At 37.9% G+C, this 20677-nt stretch overlaps 1 protein-coding gene and 1 long non-coding RNA gene across 3 annotated transcripts; both read left to right on the top strand.

Annotated features, from left to right (window-relative positions):
- The first annotated feature begins 7970 nt into the window (after positions 1-7970).
- LOC126410211 (uncharacterized) lies at positions 7971-10910 on the top strand. 2 transcript variants are annotated; one of them, XR_007573807.1, is made up of 5 exons: positions 7971-8095; positions 8341-8495; positions 9768-9945; positions 10307-10471; positions 10552-10910. It is a non-coding gene; the product is annotated as an uncharacterized LOC126410211 (long non-coding RNA). The 2 variants fall into 2 exon arrangements; XR_007573806.1 differs by having other exon boundaries at positions 8341-9945.
- A 4225-nt stretch (positions 10911-15135) lies between these two features.
- Positions 15136-19904, top strand: LOC116258086 (glucose-6-phosphate 1-dehydrogenase, chloroplastic-like). The gene is made up of 10 exons (XM_031635188.2): positions 15136-15592; positions 15908-16143; positions 16290-16384; positions 16592-16706; positions 17270-17475; positions 17548-17697; positions 17784-17904; positions 18000-18229; positions 18462-18662; positions 19273-19904. The coding sequence occupies exons 1-10, from the start codon at positions 15403-15405 to the stop codon at positions 19523-19525; spliced, it is 1797 nt and encodes a 598-aa protein (XP_031491048.1). The 5' UTR covers positions 15136-15402; the 3' UTR covers positions 19526-19904.
- The last annotated feature ends 773 nt before the right edge of the window (positions 19905-20677 follow it).

Consider the following 20677-nt stretch of genomic DNA (forward strand, 5'->3'; position numbering starts at 1 on the left):
GTTGGGGTTTAGGCCCATTTACAGCACTTACGCATTCACTTACTGCTCACTTACTGCCCTTTTGGCAAAACAATATGTACTTTTTATATGAATATGGCTTAAAATTTGGAGCAGATTCATGAAACTCCGGGAAAATGTGTTTTGTGAATTTATCTTAATTTTTAAAGGTAGATTCATAAAACACTTAAAAAACATTCTCATTAACAAAGGACCTCATGTGAACATCTAAAGTCCATGGCCGACCCTTGCGGAGGGACGGCCAAAGTAGCCCCATTTTTGTGGCAGGGGCCTTATGTTTCCTTTTTGGTATGTCAATGAAATAGGTGCGTTTCAAGTCTCAGTAGTTTTTCTTTTTGATTTCTCAAGATTTCGACTCCTCAGTGTATGACATAGTTAAATCAAAAGCAAAATTTAAATCACTCAAAAAAGCTAAATCTGTAACTACTTGATCCTTGTTTGACTTTTATTTCTTGGCATTTCCACCAGGTGGTATATAAAATAAATCAACGTCAGTGTCTAGTATGACCTTTTTTTAGTTAGTAAATAGAAATTTTTGCTGCAATTTGCTTCTTTTCATCAGTTCTTCATGTTCAACAAAAAACTCGGTAGTGTATCTATTTTTTTTCACTTGAAGCTCGTAGCAGCATCAGATAATCATGTTCCACAGAGATCATCACGTTCTGCAGCTTGTAGCAGACTTACCAATCATCTTGTTCAAGCTCTATCACATCTGTTCAGAACATACCTTTCCATGTGCAGAGTGTTCCACTGCTTGAGTTGCAGAGAAGAACAAGAAAAAAGATTGTTGGTTATAAATGATGTTGTTGTACACTTGGTTTACAACTAATTATCAACTTCATGATACAAATCAATTGCCTTTCTCTAGACATGGAAACTATTTACAACTAATTGTGGGCTTGATGATACTGATCAATTGCCTCTCCCCAGACTTGGAAACTATGGAGTAGAACAAGTTTTTGGATTTTCTTGATCCAGCATTTGTAACTCCACGTGACTTAGATAAGGTGTAGATGTATGTTAGTATTGGTCTACTTTAGATTCAAGAAGGTGCAGCAGATAATGCAACCATGTTACCCATTGTTCTTAGCTGACCAGTGATTTTGAGGTACTGTCTGCACTCAAGTAACCAGCTTATGCATTATCGTCAATGGAAGCTTGGTAAGAGGTGCGTGTTCTGCTTTCTAGTAAGGAGAAGATGGATATAACAGAAAAAGCATATAGTAGTTGGCTTTATTTCTAATGTAAGTTTTTTGTCTGAAGAAGATACTGTGCACAATGGCTGCTTGCTTCATTGAACAGTATCTTTGATGATACCACTTTTATCTTCTGTATGAAATTTTCCATGTTCATGTTGGCTTCCTAAAAGAGGCTTGACCTTCATGTGGGTGTGTTAATTCTATAACAAATATCTGAATTAATTTCAGTAGTAGACTATAAGCTGTCTCTTTTCTTCTGTTTCAGGTACAGTTGCCACGGGTATACGGTTATGTTGATTTCAAAGCGGTAGCTGATACTACGAAAGCTCTCCTTTTTGCTTTCAAACACCAATTTTTACATGATGAAAAAGCCATCTTTGTAAGCGTGTCTTCACCTTCATGTTATGAAATTTACCTTGGTCGTGTTGGCTTCCTACAAGTGGCTTGACCTTCATGTTGGTATGTTCTCTAATTATGTAAGCAGCATTTGAATTAATTTCTGTAACAGACCATAAAGCTGACTCTTTTCTTCTGTTTCAGGTACAGTTCCCACAGGTTTACGGTTATGTTGATTTCAAAGCGATAGTTGATACGCAAACGTCTCCTTCACATCGGCTTTTCGCTTTCAAACACCAGTTTTTTCATGATGAGAAAGCCATTTTTTAAGCAAGATGTCGTTTGGTGCTACTGGAACACTTCGCAGGCTTGAAATCAGAAGCTTTGAGAATGTAGTATCGTGGACGCCATTATTTCTCACATTGCTTTCACATTTATTTGTATCACAACCTTTAGTACTTCGTAATGGTAGCTGTGAGGTTTGATGCTCCCAAGGAAGGCCTTAGGACAAGCCTTTCTTCAATGTAATCGGGATGCAATCTGTAACTTTTTAAGCTCTAGCTGTATTTCTTTCTTTTTGAATCCAGAAGAATACAAATTTATATGTATCACAACTTTCAGTACTTCTTAATGGGAGCTGTGAGGTTTAATGCTCCCATGGAAGGCCTTAGGACAAGCCTTTCTTCAATGTAATCGGGATGAAATCTGTAACTTTTTAAGCTCTAGCTGTATTTCTTTCTTTTTTAATCCAGAAGAATAAAATTTTTCTCATGTATGGTAACCCACGTAGTCTTTGCTTGATCATAACCATGCGTTTTTAGTCCTCTCTCTCTCCAACGTATATGAATTGTGAAACCCTTTTCTGTTGGGAACAAAAATGTTGGCTTGAGTTAGGCTTTAGTCTTCTTTTCATACCAATGATATGTAATTTAATGAACTTGCCATTTTGGTATGACAAACCACCTTCTGCTATATGCGTTTCTCATTGGAGCTTTCTGTCCTTAAATTTAGTGTCGTTCTTTGTTTGTTACCATGAACAAAAGTGTCTTTAATTAATTTCAGGAACATTAGCCTAATCAATTTTAAAAAGTATAAGCCAAATGAAATATGCATCTTCTCCTCTGTTAAAATAAGTTGATGCGGTCAACCAACATGAAATGAAATCCAAAAAATTCCAAGTCAAAAACCAAAATCGTACTTCCAACAGCATTGCCAATGCCCAACATTATTATGTAGAATAGATTTAGAGCTATCAAAAATTATCTTTGTTCTTTTGTGCATTGGTAGGCAGTGCGTAGACATTGTTCACCATGTTTTTATGGTGCCCTGAAATTTTCTATTCACCTTTGTACAAGACAAAAAGAGAGAGAGGGAGAGAGAGAGAGAGGTATATCTTTTTCTCTATACCCTGTGCCCACACTGTGCGCATTTCTTCCCTTATTGTAGTCTCGTTTCTTTTCTTCCATTTTGCTCTCCTCTTTGCTATTGCTTGTTTATGCAACATCATCAAGCTTCAGTTTTCAGCGACAGGCAGAAGAGAAGAGGCGATGGTCGTCGCCATAATCTGTTGGAAAGAAAATGAAGAGGGGGCAAAAAAGCCCTTTTCAGTAAATGGAGGGAGGCTCATTGTGCAAGTCGGCCAGTTACCTAATTTGTCCACCCCGACAACGGCCCCTCCCATGGCTGACGCAGATGATTTTATTATGTGCAGGTCATATACTCTTTTATCACAAATTTTTTAAGCCTTAGTGGCATCCCCTTAATAGCTTCCAATCAAGGCCCTAAGATGTACGCTAGTTCTGAGGTTCCTCCACTGGATCAAAGTAGTAACCAAAGAATTTCTTACCATGTTATAGTGATTGGAATCGACTGTTGCTAATGGTTATGACTAATGAATGCCCCTTAGATAGGGGTAGTACATTCATGTACCTTGATATTTTTGAGAGGGGGAAGTGTGGAACCTGCTTTATACCGGTGAATATATTCATCGGTATAGACGTTGCACAAGACGCAATTTACATATACCGGTGAGTGTCGTTGATTTAGATCTACAACGATGATTTTTGCCACATTTATTGTTTTTGTGCGCTTTTCGTTAGGTCTTTCACATATACCTAAAAGTCATTCGTATTTATATCATCCATGATTCAAAATCTTCTCAACATTCAGAAAATAATGAAAGGACACAATGAAGAGTTCAAAGATTATACTCAACACAGTTTTTAAAAAAATCTGTCTGTCAAAAATATGAAATGAATTTGCATAGAATGACTCACGGAATCAATGAAACTAACAAACAACAAGAACAGTGACCACTCTTGTCAAATTCTATTCTCATACTCTTTGATGTTCAGGCTAAGATTATCGTGCCTCCTAGATGAAAAAAAACAAAGAGACCCTCAGTATAAACCCAATGCCTACTCAAAAGAAAATGAACCGGGGAAATTCGACGTACGCCTAAGGGCTTTGGAGCTTTCTCTTCTTCTTCTCTTTGCCACCCTTGCTGGGTATTGAAGATGCTGCAGTTATAGTTGCTGCTGGTTGCTGGTTCTTACTGTTTGCTCTTTCCAGGATGTCTAGAGACTAGCTCAGCCACTTGAAACATTGACCTTTTCACTGAAATGCCAGTATGGACCTCAACCTTGTCGCTACCTTCTTCTGGCATTATAAACGGTAGCCGCCGTTCGAGCTCTGGCGCTAGTTTTGGCGCTAAAATAGTGCTGATCAATCTGAACTTGTTAATGGTTTCAAACATTAAGCAACGTTTGTTTGCCTTCGGGGTTTAAACAAACGGTGGATTTGAAGCTTTCGAGCTCATCTCTGCAACAGGGATCTCATATCCATGGTGTAGATTTGATGTCCAACTGCAGCCACAGCAAAGCCACATATTGGCTGATGTGGGCAGTTGCCCACACTAGACCCACAGTTTTTTTTTTTCTTGCATATAGTGCCTTCAAATATTTGTTTATTTATGTATACTAGTTTCTTTTAAGAAATGAAAATTCATGAAATAATGCTCTCATTAAAAAATTTCTGGCTCCGCCATTGAGCTGCAAGAGATGATATGACAGTATTATTTTGGACCATTGGGGCAGGAGGAGGAAGGGTAGAGGGCTTCAGCCTTTCTCTCTCTAGCGGCGGACTTATTGATTAATTGGCATAATGCCAGTGGACTTGGTCATGACAGTCAACTTGACTCATTCTATGTGAACTTGAGCTTGGTCCAATCCATGGAAGTCAGGACTCATTGAAGACGATGATTAAACTCCCACTTCACCACAATAACTCTTATTGGCATCTCTAGAATATTATATTCAATATTTTATAGGAAATTTCTTAAAATTTCTACGTGGCAAGTTTGCATCTCTTATATTTCCTTTTCTCTCGTGGAGAAGTTTTATTGACAGAAGTTGGTGGAAATGTCTCATTGAGAACAGTCTTTCTTCACTTGTAAAGAAATTTATATTTTAGACTTTTTTAACTTTTTTTACAATTCTTTTTTTTTCAAAAGTTATTTTTTTTACATAGACAAGGGTATTTTGGTCATTGCATATGTCTGTACACAACTTTTGTACATGCGAATGTACATATAACCAGTTTCGGAGAAGATGGGTTTAAAAATATTATAATAAGTTTTTTAAAATGAGTCTTATTGTTTTTTTACAGGGAAAGATGACTAAGAAGTTTGTATGGGTTGTTATGAGGAAGGTGACAGTGCATTTTCTGTTTGATCATGTTGGGCTTGGGGAAGTTGCTGATGATGCTGCTTTTGTTTACTTAAGTAATTAATGTTTCTGCCGGCTATGTAGTTGAAATTGAAAATTAATGTTTCTGCCGGCTATGTAGTTGAAATTGAACCGAAGTTCGGGACAACGTCAAGAAATAGATATTGGTTCTTCATGTTTGAGTTTCTAGAAAAGTAAGTTAATAAATAAACCTTTAGATCTTGCGTATTTATTTACCAATTCATTTCTCTATTCAAGATTTTTATGACTGCATTGGAGTTTGTATAATTTTATGGAAGAAAAAATAAAGCTTCTTGAGCTCCAGCTATTCACTTCAATTTTGAAAATTTTGTTCTTCTCCTGTATTAGATTTTCCTTGTACAATGATTACCAAAGTGTGTGACCTATAAAATAGGTGAATATAGTTGTTGCAGGTATGTGTGTCGTCACCTTCTGCTAGTTTAAGACGATGGCTGACCCTCCAAGGACAGCAATGATCGATGGTGGACCCTGATTAGAAGGCAAGTGTCGACGACAAATCATAACTATGAAGCAATAGTGACCCTCCATGGATAGTGATTTAAAAATTTTACAATGTTTCATTTAACAAATGGCTAAAAATTTAAAAACTTTCATTCAAAAACTATCATTGTGTTGTTATATGATGGCTTTAGCAACAATTTATAGTTTTTTAATAACAAATGTTTAAATTTTAGTCATCAGGCAACTACCCAATTATTCAACAGTCTTTATATATATATATATATATATATATATAGATATATATATATATATATATATATATATATATTTATATTTATAAATTTTAATCATCCGGCAACTATCCAATTATCAAACAGCCTTTATATATATAAAAGAAAAGTTAAGGTTGTTGGATATTGGGTAGTTGCTGATGACTAAAATTTTAAAATTTGTTTTTAAAAAGACTATGAATTGTTGCTAAAGCCACCATATACCAATGCAGTGATAGTTTTTCAATGAAAATGTTTAAATTTTAACCATTATATATATATATATATATATATATTGCTCCACCTCTTTACTTATTTGCTTGGTATAGATAATGCATGTAGACTTAGTCTAAAAGGACTCGTTCCATGCTCTTTCTTGAACTCCATCCAAGCCATTCAACACTTCATGTGAAGTTTCCTGGTCGCTCCCACATGCCTTGGCTTTCGTTAAATATGCACGGATCTTCAATAGCCTGCATCCTGGCTCTAACTCTTCTCTTTCTCAGCCTGCAGATTCACAGAAGTTGCTGGAAATGCCTCATCGGGGACAGTCTTCTGCAGTTGCAAGGTCCAATGGATTGAAGGTACTCGCTTTTCTCATTAGAGCTGGAAGATTAATTTAAGGAGCCTATAATGAACGTCCTTGACATTAAGGCTGCACATGAGCCGGCTACTTCAAGCTCTACTCGACTTAGAAAACTAGAGTTCGGCTCAAACTTGAGTCGAGCTCTATAGAACAGGCTTGAGCTCAACTCGACAATACAATATCAAGCTAGAGCTTGACTTGTTTAACTTTTTTCTGTTCAGCATATCTGGTTTTCTTATTTTCACTCATTTAACATGTTTAGTTGCTACCCCTTAATTATTCTCTCATCATATTTCAACATTCATTATGTGGTTGAGCCGAGTCGAGTTTAAATGAGTTCAATTCTTATAACTCAAAGTTGACTTGTTAATGTATCGAGCATACATTAAAACTCGAACGAATCATTTATTTATAAATGAGACAGGTTTGAGTTGATCAGCAAGTTTGAGTCGAGCTCGAGCTGACTCAAACTCGTTATGCAGCCCCACTTGACATGTTCTTACTGTCAGGGCGACGAGGCTATGAAGGAGGCTACGAAGATTGCCCTGACTATTGCAAGGAGTGTGATCTCGCATGCTGTGGGTGAATACTTTGAGCTTGGGAGACTTGCTGCTGTTGCTCTTGATTTTGCATGGCTTTTTATAAAGGAGGTGACAAAGAAGGGGATAAGGAAGCTGATACGGGCTCTTCTACCTGCTCTGTCTAAGCATGCTGTGCTTTCAATTGCTGATGTTGTTTTTGCTGGATTAAATAAGTAACGTTTCTGTTGAAATTGGACCGGAATTTGGGGCAATGTAAGGAACCTGATGTTGGACCTTCGTGTTTGAGTTGCAAACGGATTGTATGACATAAAATATGTGGACATAAGTATGTGGATCTTGTATTTGTATTGTGAATAATTGCCCCCTTTTAGGAAAACTTGATGTCATCATGGGTCCATGTTAATTTTATGATAGCAGCTTTGGAGTTAATGTAGTTAAGTAAAGAAGAAGGTATTTTTGGATTTTTATTTTTTTTTGTATTCGCTCAAAATTTGTAGATCTTTCTTCTTGTTTTTCATCTTTTAGTTTGTATTAGACCTTTCTTATATTCGTGTTTCTGCACACTGAGTGATCAGGCCAGCCTTTTACCTGACCCCTAATCCGAATTGATGATCGCTTCTCCTTCTCACTGGAGGTCGAATTGCCTGCACGCTTCTGTGTGTGCACAAGTATGCACCAAAGGTAAGAAACAGGGGTTGGCTTCGAAGTAATGTACATTTTAGATTTTTTAATATTTTCACAGTCTCTTCTTCGTCTTTTTAAAAAAGTTCTCTCTCCCGCTGTTTGAGGTATATCGGGTTATTCCTCACAATGGTGATTGGGTATTCCCAACTTTATTTATTTATTCTCATCCTGCTCTGCACACGGCAATGGTTGGAAATATGTTCACGATCCCTTCTTCGTCTTTTTAAGAAGTTTCTCTCCCTCGCTCTTTGAGGTATATCAGTTTATTCCTCACAATGGTCATTGGGTACTCCTAACTTCATTTGTTTATTCTCATCCTGCTCTGCACACGGCAATGGTTGGAAATATTTTCACAGTCTCTTCTTCGTCTTTTTAAAAAGTTTCCCTCTCTCGCTCTTTGTGGTATATCAGTTTATTCCTCACAATGGTGATTGGGTATTCCTAACTTTATTTATTTATTCTCATCCTGCTCTGCACACGGCAATGGTTGGATTGTAGCCCAGGAGACCGAGCAGCACAGCAGTCGGAAACACCACTGTCCATTGTCGATGGCACCACCAGGTATTCTCTCTCCCTCTCGCGTTCTTATTGCGTCGGTTCGAGCTCCATAGCCGCCTGCGCCTTTGGCAACGGCCTCTCTCTCTCTCTTTGAGGTATATAGTCTCTTCTCTCTTCCTAACAGTGGTGATGTTTATTTATTTATTCTCATCTGCCCTTTGTGTTTTTGTTTTGTACGGAAGCGGGGGGGGGAAAAATAAAAATGAGCCTTCATAGATACATGACAAGGCAATGGCTACGCACCACCTACCGGTGCTCAAAAGAACCAAGACCATTGTTAAGTCTCGCGGTTTTTAAATCTGTTCTACATAGGGAAGGGGTGTTGAATGAACATATAACTTGCTCCAGTGGAATTCCTCTTCGTCTCTACGGAGAAGAAGGTGCAAACTGCATGGAGCAGTACCATGCTTTCTACATACTTGGGGTAGAGAAACATGGATTCTTGGGGTTTAGGCTCATATACACCACTTAGGCATTCACTTACTGCCCTTTTGGCAAACGGAACGGTATGTAATTCTTTTATGAATATGACCCAAAAATTAAAACACCATAAAATGTGTTTTGTGAGTTTATCTTAATTTTTAAGGTATATTGATGGAACACTTGAAAAAACTGTTTCATTTACCACGGGCCGTTATGGAGCTCATGTGAACGTCTAAAGTCCATGGCCGACCCTTGTGGAGGGACAGCAAAGTAGCCCCATTTTTCTAGCAGGGGCCTTATGTTTCTTTTTTGGTATGTCAATGAAATATGTGTGTTTCTAGTCTCAGTAGTTTTTCTTTTCGATTTATCAAGCTTTCCACTCGTCAGTGTGTGACATAATTAAATCAAAAGCAAAATTTAAATCACTCAAAAAAGCTAAATCTCAACTACTTGATCCTTGTTTGGCTTTTATTTCTTGGCATTTCCACCAGGTGGTATATAAAAGAAATCAACGTCAGTGTCTGGTATGACCTTTTTAGTTAGTAAATAGAAACTTTTGCTGCAATTTGCTTTTTCCACCAGTTCTTCATGTTCAACGCAAAACTTGGTAGTGTATTTTTTCACTTGAAGCTCGTAGCAGCATCAGATAATCATGTTCAACAGAGATCATCAGGTTCTGCAGGCTGCAGCTTGTAGCAGACTACCAATCATTTTGTTCAAGCTCTATCACATCTATTCAGAACATACCTTTTCTTGTGCAGAATGCTCCACTGCTTGAATTGCAAGAATAAGAAAAAAGAATTGTTGGTTGTAAATGATGTTGTTGTATGTTTGGTTTACAACTAATTATCAACTTGATGATACAAAATTGCCTTTCCCTAGACATGGAAACTATTTACAACTAATTATCGGCTTGATGATACTGATTAATTGCCTCTCTGCAGACATGGAAACTATGGAATAGAACAAGTTTTTGGATTTTCTTGATCCAGCATCTGTAACTCCATGTGACTTAGATAAGGTGCAGATGTATGTCAGTATTGGTCTACCTTAGATTCAAGAAGGTGCAGCAGAGAGTGCAACCATGTTACCCATTGTTCTTAGCTGACCAGTGATTTTGAGGTACTTTCTGCACTCAAGTAACCAGCTTATGCATCATCGTCAATGGAAGCTTGGTAAGAGGTTCACGTTCTTCTTTCCAGTAAGGAGAAGATGGATATAACAGAAAAATCATATACTAGTTGGCTTTATTTCTAATGCAAGTTTTTTGTCTGAAGAAGATACTGTGCACAATGGTTGCCTTGCTTCATTGAATAGTATCTTTGATGATACTACTTTTATCTTCTGTATGAAATTTGCCATGTTCATGTTGGCTTCCTACAAGAGGCTTGACCTTCATGTTGGTGTGTTCTCTAATTCTATAAGAGGTATCTGAATTAATTTCAGTAGTAGACTATAAGCTGTCCCTTTTCTTCTGTTTCAGGGACGGTAGCTGACACTACGAAAGCTCTCCTCATCAGTGTTTTGCTTTTGAACACCAATTTTTACATGATGAAAAAACCATCTTTGTAAACGTGACTTCACCTTCATGTTATGAAATTTACCATGGTCATGTTGTCTTTCTACAAGAGACTTGACCTTCATGTTGGTATATTCTCTAATTATGTAAGAAGCATTTGAATTAATTTGAGTAATAGACCATAAGCTGACTCTTTTCTTCTGTCTCAGGTACAGTTGCGACAGGTTTATGGTTATGTTGATTTCAAAGCGATAGTTGATACGCAAACACCAGTTTTTGCATGATGAGAAAGCCATCTTTGTAAGCAGGATGTTACTTGGTGCTACTGGAACACTTGGCAGGCTTGAAATCAGAAGATTTGAGAATGTAGTATCGTAGAAGCCATTATTCCTGACATTGCTTTCACATTTATTTGTATCACAACTTTCAGTACTTCTTAATGGCAGCTGTGAGGTTTAATGCTCCCATGGAAGGCATTAGGACAAGCCTTTCTTCAATGTAATCTGGATGAAATCTGTAACTTTTTAAGCTCTAGCTGCAGTTATAACTTATTATAAACTGTTCCTTGGTTTTGGTGTTCTTTTTCTTTCTTTCTTTTCTGATCCAGAAGAATAAAAATTTTCTCATGTATGGTAACCCACGTAGTCTTTGCTTGATCATAACCATGGGTTTTTAATCCTCTCTCTCTCCAACGAGGTTCAAATCATAGCCAAATTGAAATGGACGGCCTGGCCTGATGACATCCGTTGGATACGTCGGGGTCTCTCAGGTCGTTCAAGGTTCTTCGGGTGTATCTTTCTCTCTATACCCTGTGCACCCTTGCCCACACTGTGAGTCTTTTCTTCCCTTACTGAAGTCTAGTTTCTTTTCTTCCATTTTTTTCTCTTCTTTGCTATTGCTTGTTTATGCAACATCTATTGGTGTATGGAACTTGATCCATACATATGCAAGGGCATTTATATCATTTTGTACAAATACGGGTTTGCCTTAATCCTTATGTTATGAGGGAGGGCGAAGTTTCTTTCTTGGTCTTCTATCTGAGAGTGTCTGTGTTCATCTAAGAGTGAATACTGAAAGATCTGTGCGACCGTGGACGTAGGAGATTACTGTTTCGAACCACGTAAATCTTTGTCTTCTTTCTTATTGCTTCTATTCCCTTCTTGAGAGTGCGAGAGGAGAGTTTTGTGTGTTGTTCCTAACAACATCATCAAGCTTCAGTTCTCAGCGATAGGCAGCTTCAATTCTCAGCGATAAGCAGAAGAGAACAGGCAATGGTCGTCGCCATCATCTGTTGGAAGGAAAATGAAGAGGGGGCGAAAAAACCCTTTTTAGTAAACGGAGGAAACAGGACGGAGGGAGGCTCATTATGCAAGCAGACCGGTGACCTAAGTTGTCCACCCCCACAATGGCGCCTCCCATGGCTGACGCAGATGATTTTTTATGTGCAGGTTCTATACTCTTTTATCACAAATTTATTATTACTGGCATCCCCTTAATAGCTTCCAATCAAGGGACTTGACCATTACCATCTTTTGCCTTTGCAACGGCTGCCAGTTCTGAGGTTCCTCCACTGGATCAAAGTAGTAACCGAAGAATTGCTTACCATGTTATAGTGATTGGACTCGACTTTTGTTAATGGTTATGACTAATGAATGTCTCTTAGATAGGGGTGGTACATTCCTGTACCTTTATATTTTTGAGATACACAAGTTTGGTAGGATGTTTTTCTTTTATTTTTTTTATCCTGATCTATACCGGTGAATGAATTCATATACCGGTGAATGAATTCATCGGTATAGATTTTGCACAAGATGCATACGCCGGTGGCCACCGATGATTTTTGCCACGTATTATTTTTGTCCGCTTTTCCTTAATTCTTTCACATAGACCTAAAAATCACTCGTATTTATAATTTATACCATCCATAATTCAAAATCTTCTCAACATTCAGAAAATAATGAAAGGGCACAATGAAGAGTTCAAAAGATTATACTCAACACAGTTTAAAAAAAAAAATCTGTCAAAAATATAAAATGAATTTTCGTAGAATTAGTCACGGAATCCATGAAACCAACAAACAACAAGAACACTATAACTGTTGTCTTTGATGTTCAGGCTAAGATTATCGTGCCTGCTAAAAGGAAAAACAAGTGACGTTGAGGGTTTTGGAGCTCTTTTTATGGACCCAATGCCTACTCAAAAGGGGAGCCCGCAAGGACCTTGGCTTTTACTTCAGATTTTAAAAACTTTAAAAATTTATATGTAAATTTAAAAAATTATAGTTTAATATATATATAAAAATTGAAAATTTTTATTTTGACAATTCAAAAAATTGAAAATTTTTATTTTGGCCCTTATTAAAATTGTGAAATTACAGTTTGATCCATGCAACAATAAATTCCCGCTGTAGTTATACACTTGCTGCTGGTCCTTACTCCTTGCTCTTAAAGCGTTGTAGTGTTTACATAGCTAAATACCGTCTCTGCTGGTTATGTGGTTGAAATTGGACACGAAATTTAGTGCTAACGTGAAGAAATAGATAGTGGTCGACCTTCCTGCTTCAATTTGAACAAACTAATGTAAATATTGTAATAAGAAAGGTGAGTGATTTCTAGTTTTTATTTAAGTCGCTCCCTTTAGTCCACGAGCGGGTTGGTGCAACAGTAGGGGCGACGGCTTGAAGAAAGCAAATCCATTTTGAATTTTAAGAGCATCAAGCCCTTTACCTTACAAGGAGTTGGGTGGAAGCTTCGGCTTTCTTCTTAGTGATATACTAACCAAAAGTTGCTCTTTATCACTCGAGGTCGGGGATTCATATTCACTCAAGGTCAGAGATTCATATTTGTCAATCATTCTTCTCTTCTTCTTCTATTGTATTATTTCAAGCCATTCACATTCATTGTAAAATCTATGGTTCATCAAACTAAGGATATTAGGTCAGACTCTTAAGATCTACACTTCAAAATCCTTATTTTACTTCTTTGCATTGAGAAAAGGTGGGATTTAAGATCAGGAAAAGGAGGAAAGAAATATCGGATCTTAAATCCATGGTTTTTAAATCCTGGGGATCTCAAATCCAAACCCCCTTCAGATCAAATGATCAATCATTGCATTGAAGAAAATATGACATAAAGTGAACGGGGAAACAAAAATAAGGTGAAAGTAAGTTTTAGAAAAGGGAAGCAAGTTTCTTAATGTGGCTTGTTTGATTAAATATGTATTCCAAACAATGAAGCTTTGATTAAATAAATAGAGAGTTGCTAACTTCAGGCGTAGACAATAAACCCGTGGCGCCTGCAGTTTCAACGGACTTGTCTTAGGTAGATCCAAATAAGTCTGCCCCGATATCCACCTGGCCTTTTGCAGATCCAGCTTGCATTCTCACTGGTTTCAAGTACAAATTCGAAATGGACCCACATCCAAAGTGATCTCAATGATCCAAATACATCAAAAGTCAGATATTTATTCCAAATCCATAACCAGAAAATGGAAAACTCAGAACCATACTATATTGGTGGGCCTGAATCATATACGGATCATATGAATCAGGCTTTCTAGTTTAGGTTCTTGACTATTAGCAATACAATGTTCAGATCAGGTTTAAGATATGAATCTGGATTAAGATGCTCAGATCTGGATTTTCTCATTCTTTGAGTCTGGATCGGATCCGGACATGGATCAACTGCAAGACAAAGTCGCATGTGCCTGGGTGACATGTCGGAGTGCCAACACATCCTTGGGGCCCACGTACATGTGAAGAACACCTTCAATGACCGTCGGTTTGGATTTTTGTGGCTCATTTTTCCCATGTTTTTAACGCGAAAATATCGTCTGTGATAAAATAATTGAAAGAATAAAAAGTTATATTAAAATTTTGAAAATGTCATGTTGAGAATGTAAGGAACAAACTATACTTGGTATTTTTTCCCAAAGGCGTGAATACTTGCTTTACAAAAGATAAATAACGCGATATTTTGCTAAATTGTGTTTAAAAACCAGACGGACATTTGGCAATTGCGACCCGCCTCGTGACGCCTTGACCGCGGTTTTCTGTGGCTCGTGGGCTTTCGCCTGCTGTTATCTTCGCTTTACCGTTGGCGCACATAGAGAGAGAGAGAGAGAGAGAGAGACCACTTTTTGCAACAGCAAGCCTCATTTGCATGTAATAATTGTCGATTTTAAGAAATGTTATAAAAAATAGTTGTTAAAGGGACAAATTGGGTTATTTTTTATTAAAAATTAAAATTTTATGGAGATCTAAATCCATCTCGTTTTTCTCTACTTTTAGGTTTAAAATTGTTTAAGATTTGAATGGACTTACATTTATTATCTTTTAACTCGAAAATAGCATTTGAGGAAACCAAATTGGCAACTAGTTTTTCATCAGTTCATCATCAACTCCATCAATTACGCTACAACAAAAAAAAAAAGTGTGTGAGTTTTTCAATTTTAACAGTCAATCATGTTGAATTTGATGACTGTAAGTGATTATAAAAAGTCAGAACCATCATTTAATTTTTGTATGGAACTTATTTTTAATTTATCTATACGAACACATGATCAACTAAATTAAATCATTTTCTCTTGCATATATTATTTCAACGAACTTAATGGAACTTGAAAAAGTCATGTTTGTTTGACTAAACAAGTTCAATTTTTCGATTCAATTAATGGGGAATAAAAACATGAGTTTCTCAATGTTCGAGTCGTGTATTGTTGTGGCGTGTCGATGTGACTGATGATCATCTTAGGAAGTGCCGCCATGGCCGAGAAGTAAACAGGTGGGCCGTGGAAGTGCCGCCGTTGATTCTCTCCGTCTGCTCTGGTGGAATTCGGGGTCAGTACTCAGAGACACAGACAGGGAATCCATATTTTAAAATTGTTGGGAAGGCAGGCGGAGGACTGGCTTTTCTCTCGAGGACCTGTCAATTCCGTGGAATTCCTCAGAGATGCCAGGCGTTTGCGATGGTTTCACCAAATATATAAGCCCCGCCTCTCTTGTTGTCTGTGTGCCTCTCTGTTACTCCCTTCTTTCCTGGTGGTGATCGCAGAGGAGGAAAATGGCGTCCCTCGCCTCAGATTGCTCGACTCTCTGTGGCGTTCCTTCCGGTTCTGAAGCACCAACTTTGGAGAAACAATGGAGGAGGCCGATTGCCGGAATTTATTATCGCCGGAATCCGGCTTTGGTGAAGAATAAAGGAGTTCGATCAGGAAAGACTCCCTGTTTTAGCGCAGTGTTGACGCAGGAAGGTGGGTATGGTTGTTCTTTCTTCGTGCTCTCTCTCTCTCTCTCTCTCTCAAGAGAAATGGTTCTCTCCTAACTACTAAGTACTCTCATTTCGATTTGTGGACATTCTTTATTGATTCGTACATATATTACAGCGAGTCTTTCTGAAGCGTATTTTACCAATATTCCTTCTGAAGAAATGTTCTTATTCATTCTCATGTTTGCGACATTTTTTTTTTTTTTGATTTTCTCTATGGTGTTCGACTGTTCGTTGGTTGGTTTTTCACTTTCTTGAGTGGATCTCTCTCTCGGTCCCTCTGACGGTCGGTTTTGTATAGGATTAGCAACGAAAACTGCACTAGAAGGAGAGAACCTGTTGGTGAAGTTAAATGATGGTGATGGGCCGTTGCCTCGTAGACTTTTTGAGCAACAGGGAGATTCTGTGGCCGTCTCAGGTGGGAACGGCAGTGATCCCACCGTCAGTTTTACTGTGGTCGGAGCATCTGGAGACCTTGCAAAGAAGAAGATCTACCCCGCACTCTTTGCTCTTTTCTATGAGGGATACCTCCCGGAGGTTTGATCTCATTTCCTTTTGGTTATCCCACAGTTTTCGCTTTCTTGATCTTCCGTAGGAAAACTTTTTTTTTTTTTTTACATTGTGGTGCTGAATCTCCATTGGAGTTGAGAAATAGTTTTGGGTTTTTGAATTTCTGTTGGCAGCATTTTACGATCTTCGGCTACGCGCGTAGCAAGATGACAGATGATGAGCTGAGAACAATGATCAGCAACACGCTCACTTCTAGAATTAATAAGAGGTGCTTCTCTGCTTCCACATCGATTCTTGAACTATAATGTTGCTTTCCCTTGTGAAGTATCATTACTGAATGAAATGTGGAGAACTTCAATATGGTTGTCAGACTGTTTGTACCTGAGTTATATTTAATCGAGTCAGTTGTTGGTTATTGTGGATTTAAATTGTTTTCCTAACATCGTTCTAAGGTTTTCCTATGTTGCTTTACCAGGGAGAACTGCAATGACAAGATCGATCAGTTTCTGCAAAGGTGCTTCTACCATTCGGGGCAGTACGATTCTGTCGACAATTTTGCTGGGTTGGACAAGAAGCTGAAGGAACATGAGGTAATCCCTGGAGTTAGGGTGAACTTTATCTCTGTTTAACTGAAGAATTGGAGCTATTTTGATATGTAAGGTCACAAATAACTGCACCAAATGTGACATTTCTTTACCTTGCCTTGGTGCTATTCTGTAGCACGTGCTAGATTGCAATCGATTTTATCCATGGCTGTAATTTGGGTTAAAACGAAAAGTCACAACCATTGTAGTGGAAAATTTGTGTTATATGAACATAATAATAGAAAACAAAGGCTAGAAGCCTAGGATCTGCTTGTTAAATTCTCAATGATGTAACTTCATGTTTGAAGTTAGCTTTTTGCACAACCTTTGGATGAGCAGTAAAAGTATTATCATCCTTTTAATAAATAAACAGAGAGCTATTTTTGCAGGTTGCAGATAACATAGATGTTTTGTGGTTCTAATGATATTTTGGATATGTATGGAATCTAGTTTATGAATTTATAGAAGTCATAGACTCATAGGTGGCTTTGGCTTATAATTGACTTGGAATTTATTATCGTTGATATTCAACTCACAGGTGCTTGCTAAATTCCCTCAAATATTTACAGGGAGGAAGGGCTTCAAACCGTCTATTTTACTTATCAGTTCCACCAAACATATTCGTGGATGCAGTAAAATGTGCCAGTTTGTCGGCTTCTTCATCTAGTGGTTGGACAAGGGTTATTGTTGAGAAGCCTTTTGGTCGTGACAGTGAATCATCTGCAGCACTTACTAGAAGCCTCAAGAAGTACCTGCGAGAGGACCAAATTTTCAGGTAGACTAAAACTTGAGTGTTCTTTTGAATAGTGGGACTAATGTTCTGAGCATGGGAAATGGAATTTTGCAGAATTGACCACTATCTGGGAAAGGAACTGGTCGAGAATTTATCAGTACTTCGTTTCTCAAACCTTATTTTTGAACCACTATGGACAAGGCAATATATACGGAGCGTGCAGTTAATATTTTCAGAAGATTTTGGGACAGAAGGCAGAGGCGGGTATGCTTGAATATCTGTTAAGCATGCTTTTGTACGACCATTTTGGTGTTAGCATCTATCTGATTATTGAAATTGTTTTTGTATAGGTATTTTGACAGCTATGGGATCATCAGAGACATCATGCAGAACCATTTGCTCCAAATATTGGCATTGTTTGCTATGGAAACTCCTGTCAGCTTGGATGCAGAGGATATTAGAAATGAAAAGGTGATGTTGGTTAAGCAAATAAACAAGTTGTGGTAAAATTTATTGCCTGGTTGGAGGTTTTTGTCTTTGCTGAATTGTATTTTTACATGCTTCAGGTTAAGGTTCTGCGTTCTATGAGACCTTTGCAACTGGATAATGTGGTCATTGGTCAATATAAGAGCCATACCAAGGGTGCACATATGTATCCAGGATATCTTGATGATAAAACCGTGCCCAAGGACAGTCTGACACCGACATTTGCTGCAGCTGCTCTCTTTATAGACAATGCTAGATGGGATGGAGTTCCGTTTCTCATGAAAGCTGGCAAAGCCTTGCATACAAGCCGGTATAAAATTCTTTCTGGAACCTTTTTCATTTTTGCTTTTTCATTCTCCTTTTTTTTCCCCACAGGGATGTATGGATAACTCTTTGCTGTAGTAATGTTCCTGCTGTCTTACTATTTCCTGAGTTGTCTCTCCAATATGTAGCAATTAGTAACTCTATTCCATTACGAGTCTCTCCAATATGTAGCTACTCCACTCTGAGTGACTAAGACTTCGTTAATATCTTGTTTCCAGAGCTGAAATCAGAGTACAGTTCCGGCATGTCCCAGGCAACCTATATAGCAAATGCTTCAGTACAGACCTTGACAGAGCAACAAATGAGCTCGTAATACGGGTTCAGCCTGATGAAGCCATCTATCTGAAGATCAACAACAAGATACCCGGGTTGGGTATGCGATTGGATCGAAGTAATCTGAATCTTCATTATGCAGCTAGGTAAGTCCGATATGCTTGATATGTAACAAACCACACCATACAGTAGCAGGATGTAGGACTCAAAGTTTCTGTGAGCAAATGTGACCTGTTAAATTGGAATACAATCATTGTTTTTTGAAAAAAAAAAAGAAGAAATTCTTGGACCATGTGGGCGATGCACATGCAGGAAATTTTTTTGCAAGCATTGATACCTTTATGTTGCTGACTTTCTCTCATGCAAAGGCCAGTACAAAGGACAAACCATTTTTATCTTTTTGTGTATAATTTATTCAAGCTAATCAGTTATCCCATGGTTTTCTAAATTGTCTTCACTATGATTGTTTCTGCTTGAAATTTGTGAACAATTGCTGCGGTTGCATGTTGTTTACTTATTTCTTCTTTAATTAAACCAGTAAAAGAAAACGGTTATTTGTTAAAGGGATTTCATGAAACCTGAAAAACTTGCCTGAGAAAAGTCATTGGGTTATCATGTGTCCCGAAGAAGGCGATTCTCATATTTTGCATGTCTAAGTCCTCCTCCTGATATTTCCTCGTTAATCATGTGCTTTTTCTTACTGTTTTTATACAAGTCGAGTCAATGATCAATTGAATTATCTCCTCTTTCCACAAGGTATTCAAAGGAAATTCCAGATGCTTATGAGCGGCTGATCCTTGATGCTATTGAAGGAGAAAGGAGACTCTTCATCCGCAGTGATGAACTTGATGCAGCATGGGCACTCTTCACGCCAGTTCTGAAAGAAATTGAAGAGAAAAGGATCGTCCCTGAGTTTTATCCATACGGTAGCCGAGGACCTGTTGGTGCTCACTACCTTGCAGCAAAGTACAAAGTTAGGTGGGGAGATATGGAACACCAACCTGAGTAAATGTGGGATTGGTATCTGTTGCCAAAGCAAGCTCTGCCTTCTGTATATACCTCTTCGAAGTTAAGCCTTTGCGTGCATGGTTATGGATCAATCCTTTGTCGAATTCAAGTTAACAAGATGAACATGTTCGCGCTAGCAACGTCATGATGTCAGGTTTGAAGCAGGTTTTCTGAACGTTTAGGCCAACGAAACTAACCTTATCTAGATCACGCATCTTGTTCCAAAAATTCTGAACGATAATGAAAGATGCAGATCTAATGGAATTTTTCTTTCTTTTCTCCGTCTACATGTTTCTCTGTGGCATCAGTTACATGGTTGTTGAGGAGATGCTCCTGTTTTTTCATTTACAGGTCAAGAAGTTTGCATTGACTTTGCTTTATTTCAGTATCTGCATTATAAAAGCTCCTCCGGATGTGCTTTCTCATAACAGATAATAACAGATATAAATGTCATTTGCCAACTTATTTAAATGATTTATTTAAATGAATAACAATCACTAAAATTAGCTTATTTGAGAAGTACTGCAGCTTTCCATTTTCTCAGAATTGATTGTCTGCATCAATTAAATCCGCATTTTCTTAGTCCTTGTGCTCTTGTTCCAAGAAATTTCATGTTTTCCTTAAATGTTGATGTCTTGGTTCAGAGCCAAATCCTCCTTCCTTGGAAGTTGATTTAAGCGGAAAACAATAATAATGTGTTACACGTGTCAGCATCTGGTAGTTAGACTTCTTTTAAAAGTGCACCGACAAGATTAAGAAGCCTTTGTCCCTCGAAATGCCAGTCTTGGACAACCAAACATGCCCTTTGAGTTTTGATTGACCCTGTTACGTAGATCCGGTCCAGCTTAATCAGATTCAGCGACCATTTTTGGATCGAAATGAAGCTGTTAATAAATCGGGCCATGTTGCGGATCAGGTGCTGCTCACATCAGCTTAAATAATATTCAGTCGAACTCGAGACTTCATACTAGGCTATGTCAGGTAAAAAAAATCAATCACAGAAACTGAATGTGTGTGTATTCAGCTGGATCCAAATTGAGGTAAAATCATACCCATACCTGAATATTAGGGTTCATATTGAGCTAGTATGAACAGATGCTCGATCTAATGCCAACTCCAGGCCCAGTCAAATATTTGAACTCAGATTCAGTAT

Source organism: Nymphaea colorata, chromosome 7, assembly GCF_008831285.2.
Source record: "Nymphaea colorata isolate Beijing-Zhang1983 chromosome 7, ASM883128v2, whole genome shotgun sequence".
Taxonomy (NCBI): Eukaryota; Viridiplantae; Streptophyta; class Magnoliopsida; order Nymphaeales; family Nymphaeaceae; genus Nymphaea; species Nymphaea colorata.

Coding starts and splice junctions, on each gene's coding strand:
- LOC116258086 (XM_031635188.2), top strand. CDS start 15,403: ATGGCGTCCCTCGCCTCAGATTGCTCGACTCTCTGTGGCGTTCCTTCC. Junction 15,593..15,907: donor CGCAGTGTTGACGCAGGAAG/GTGGGTATGGTT, acceptor GGTTTTGTATAG/GATTAGCAACGAAAACTGCA. Junction 16,385..16,591: donor ACTTCTAGAATTAATAAGAG/GTGCTTCTCTGC, acceptor TTGCTTTACCAG/GGAGAACTGCAATGACAAGA.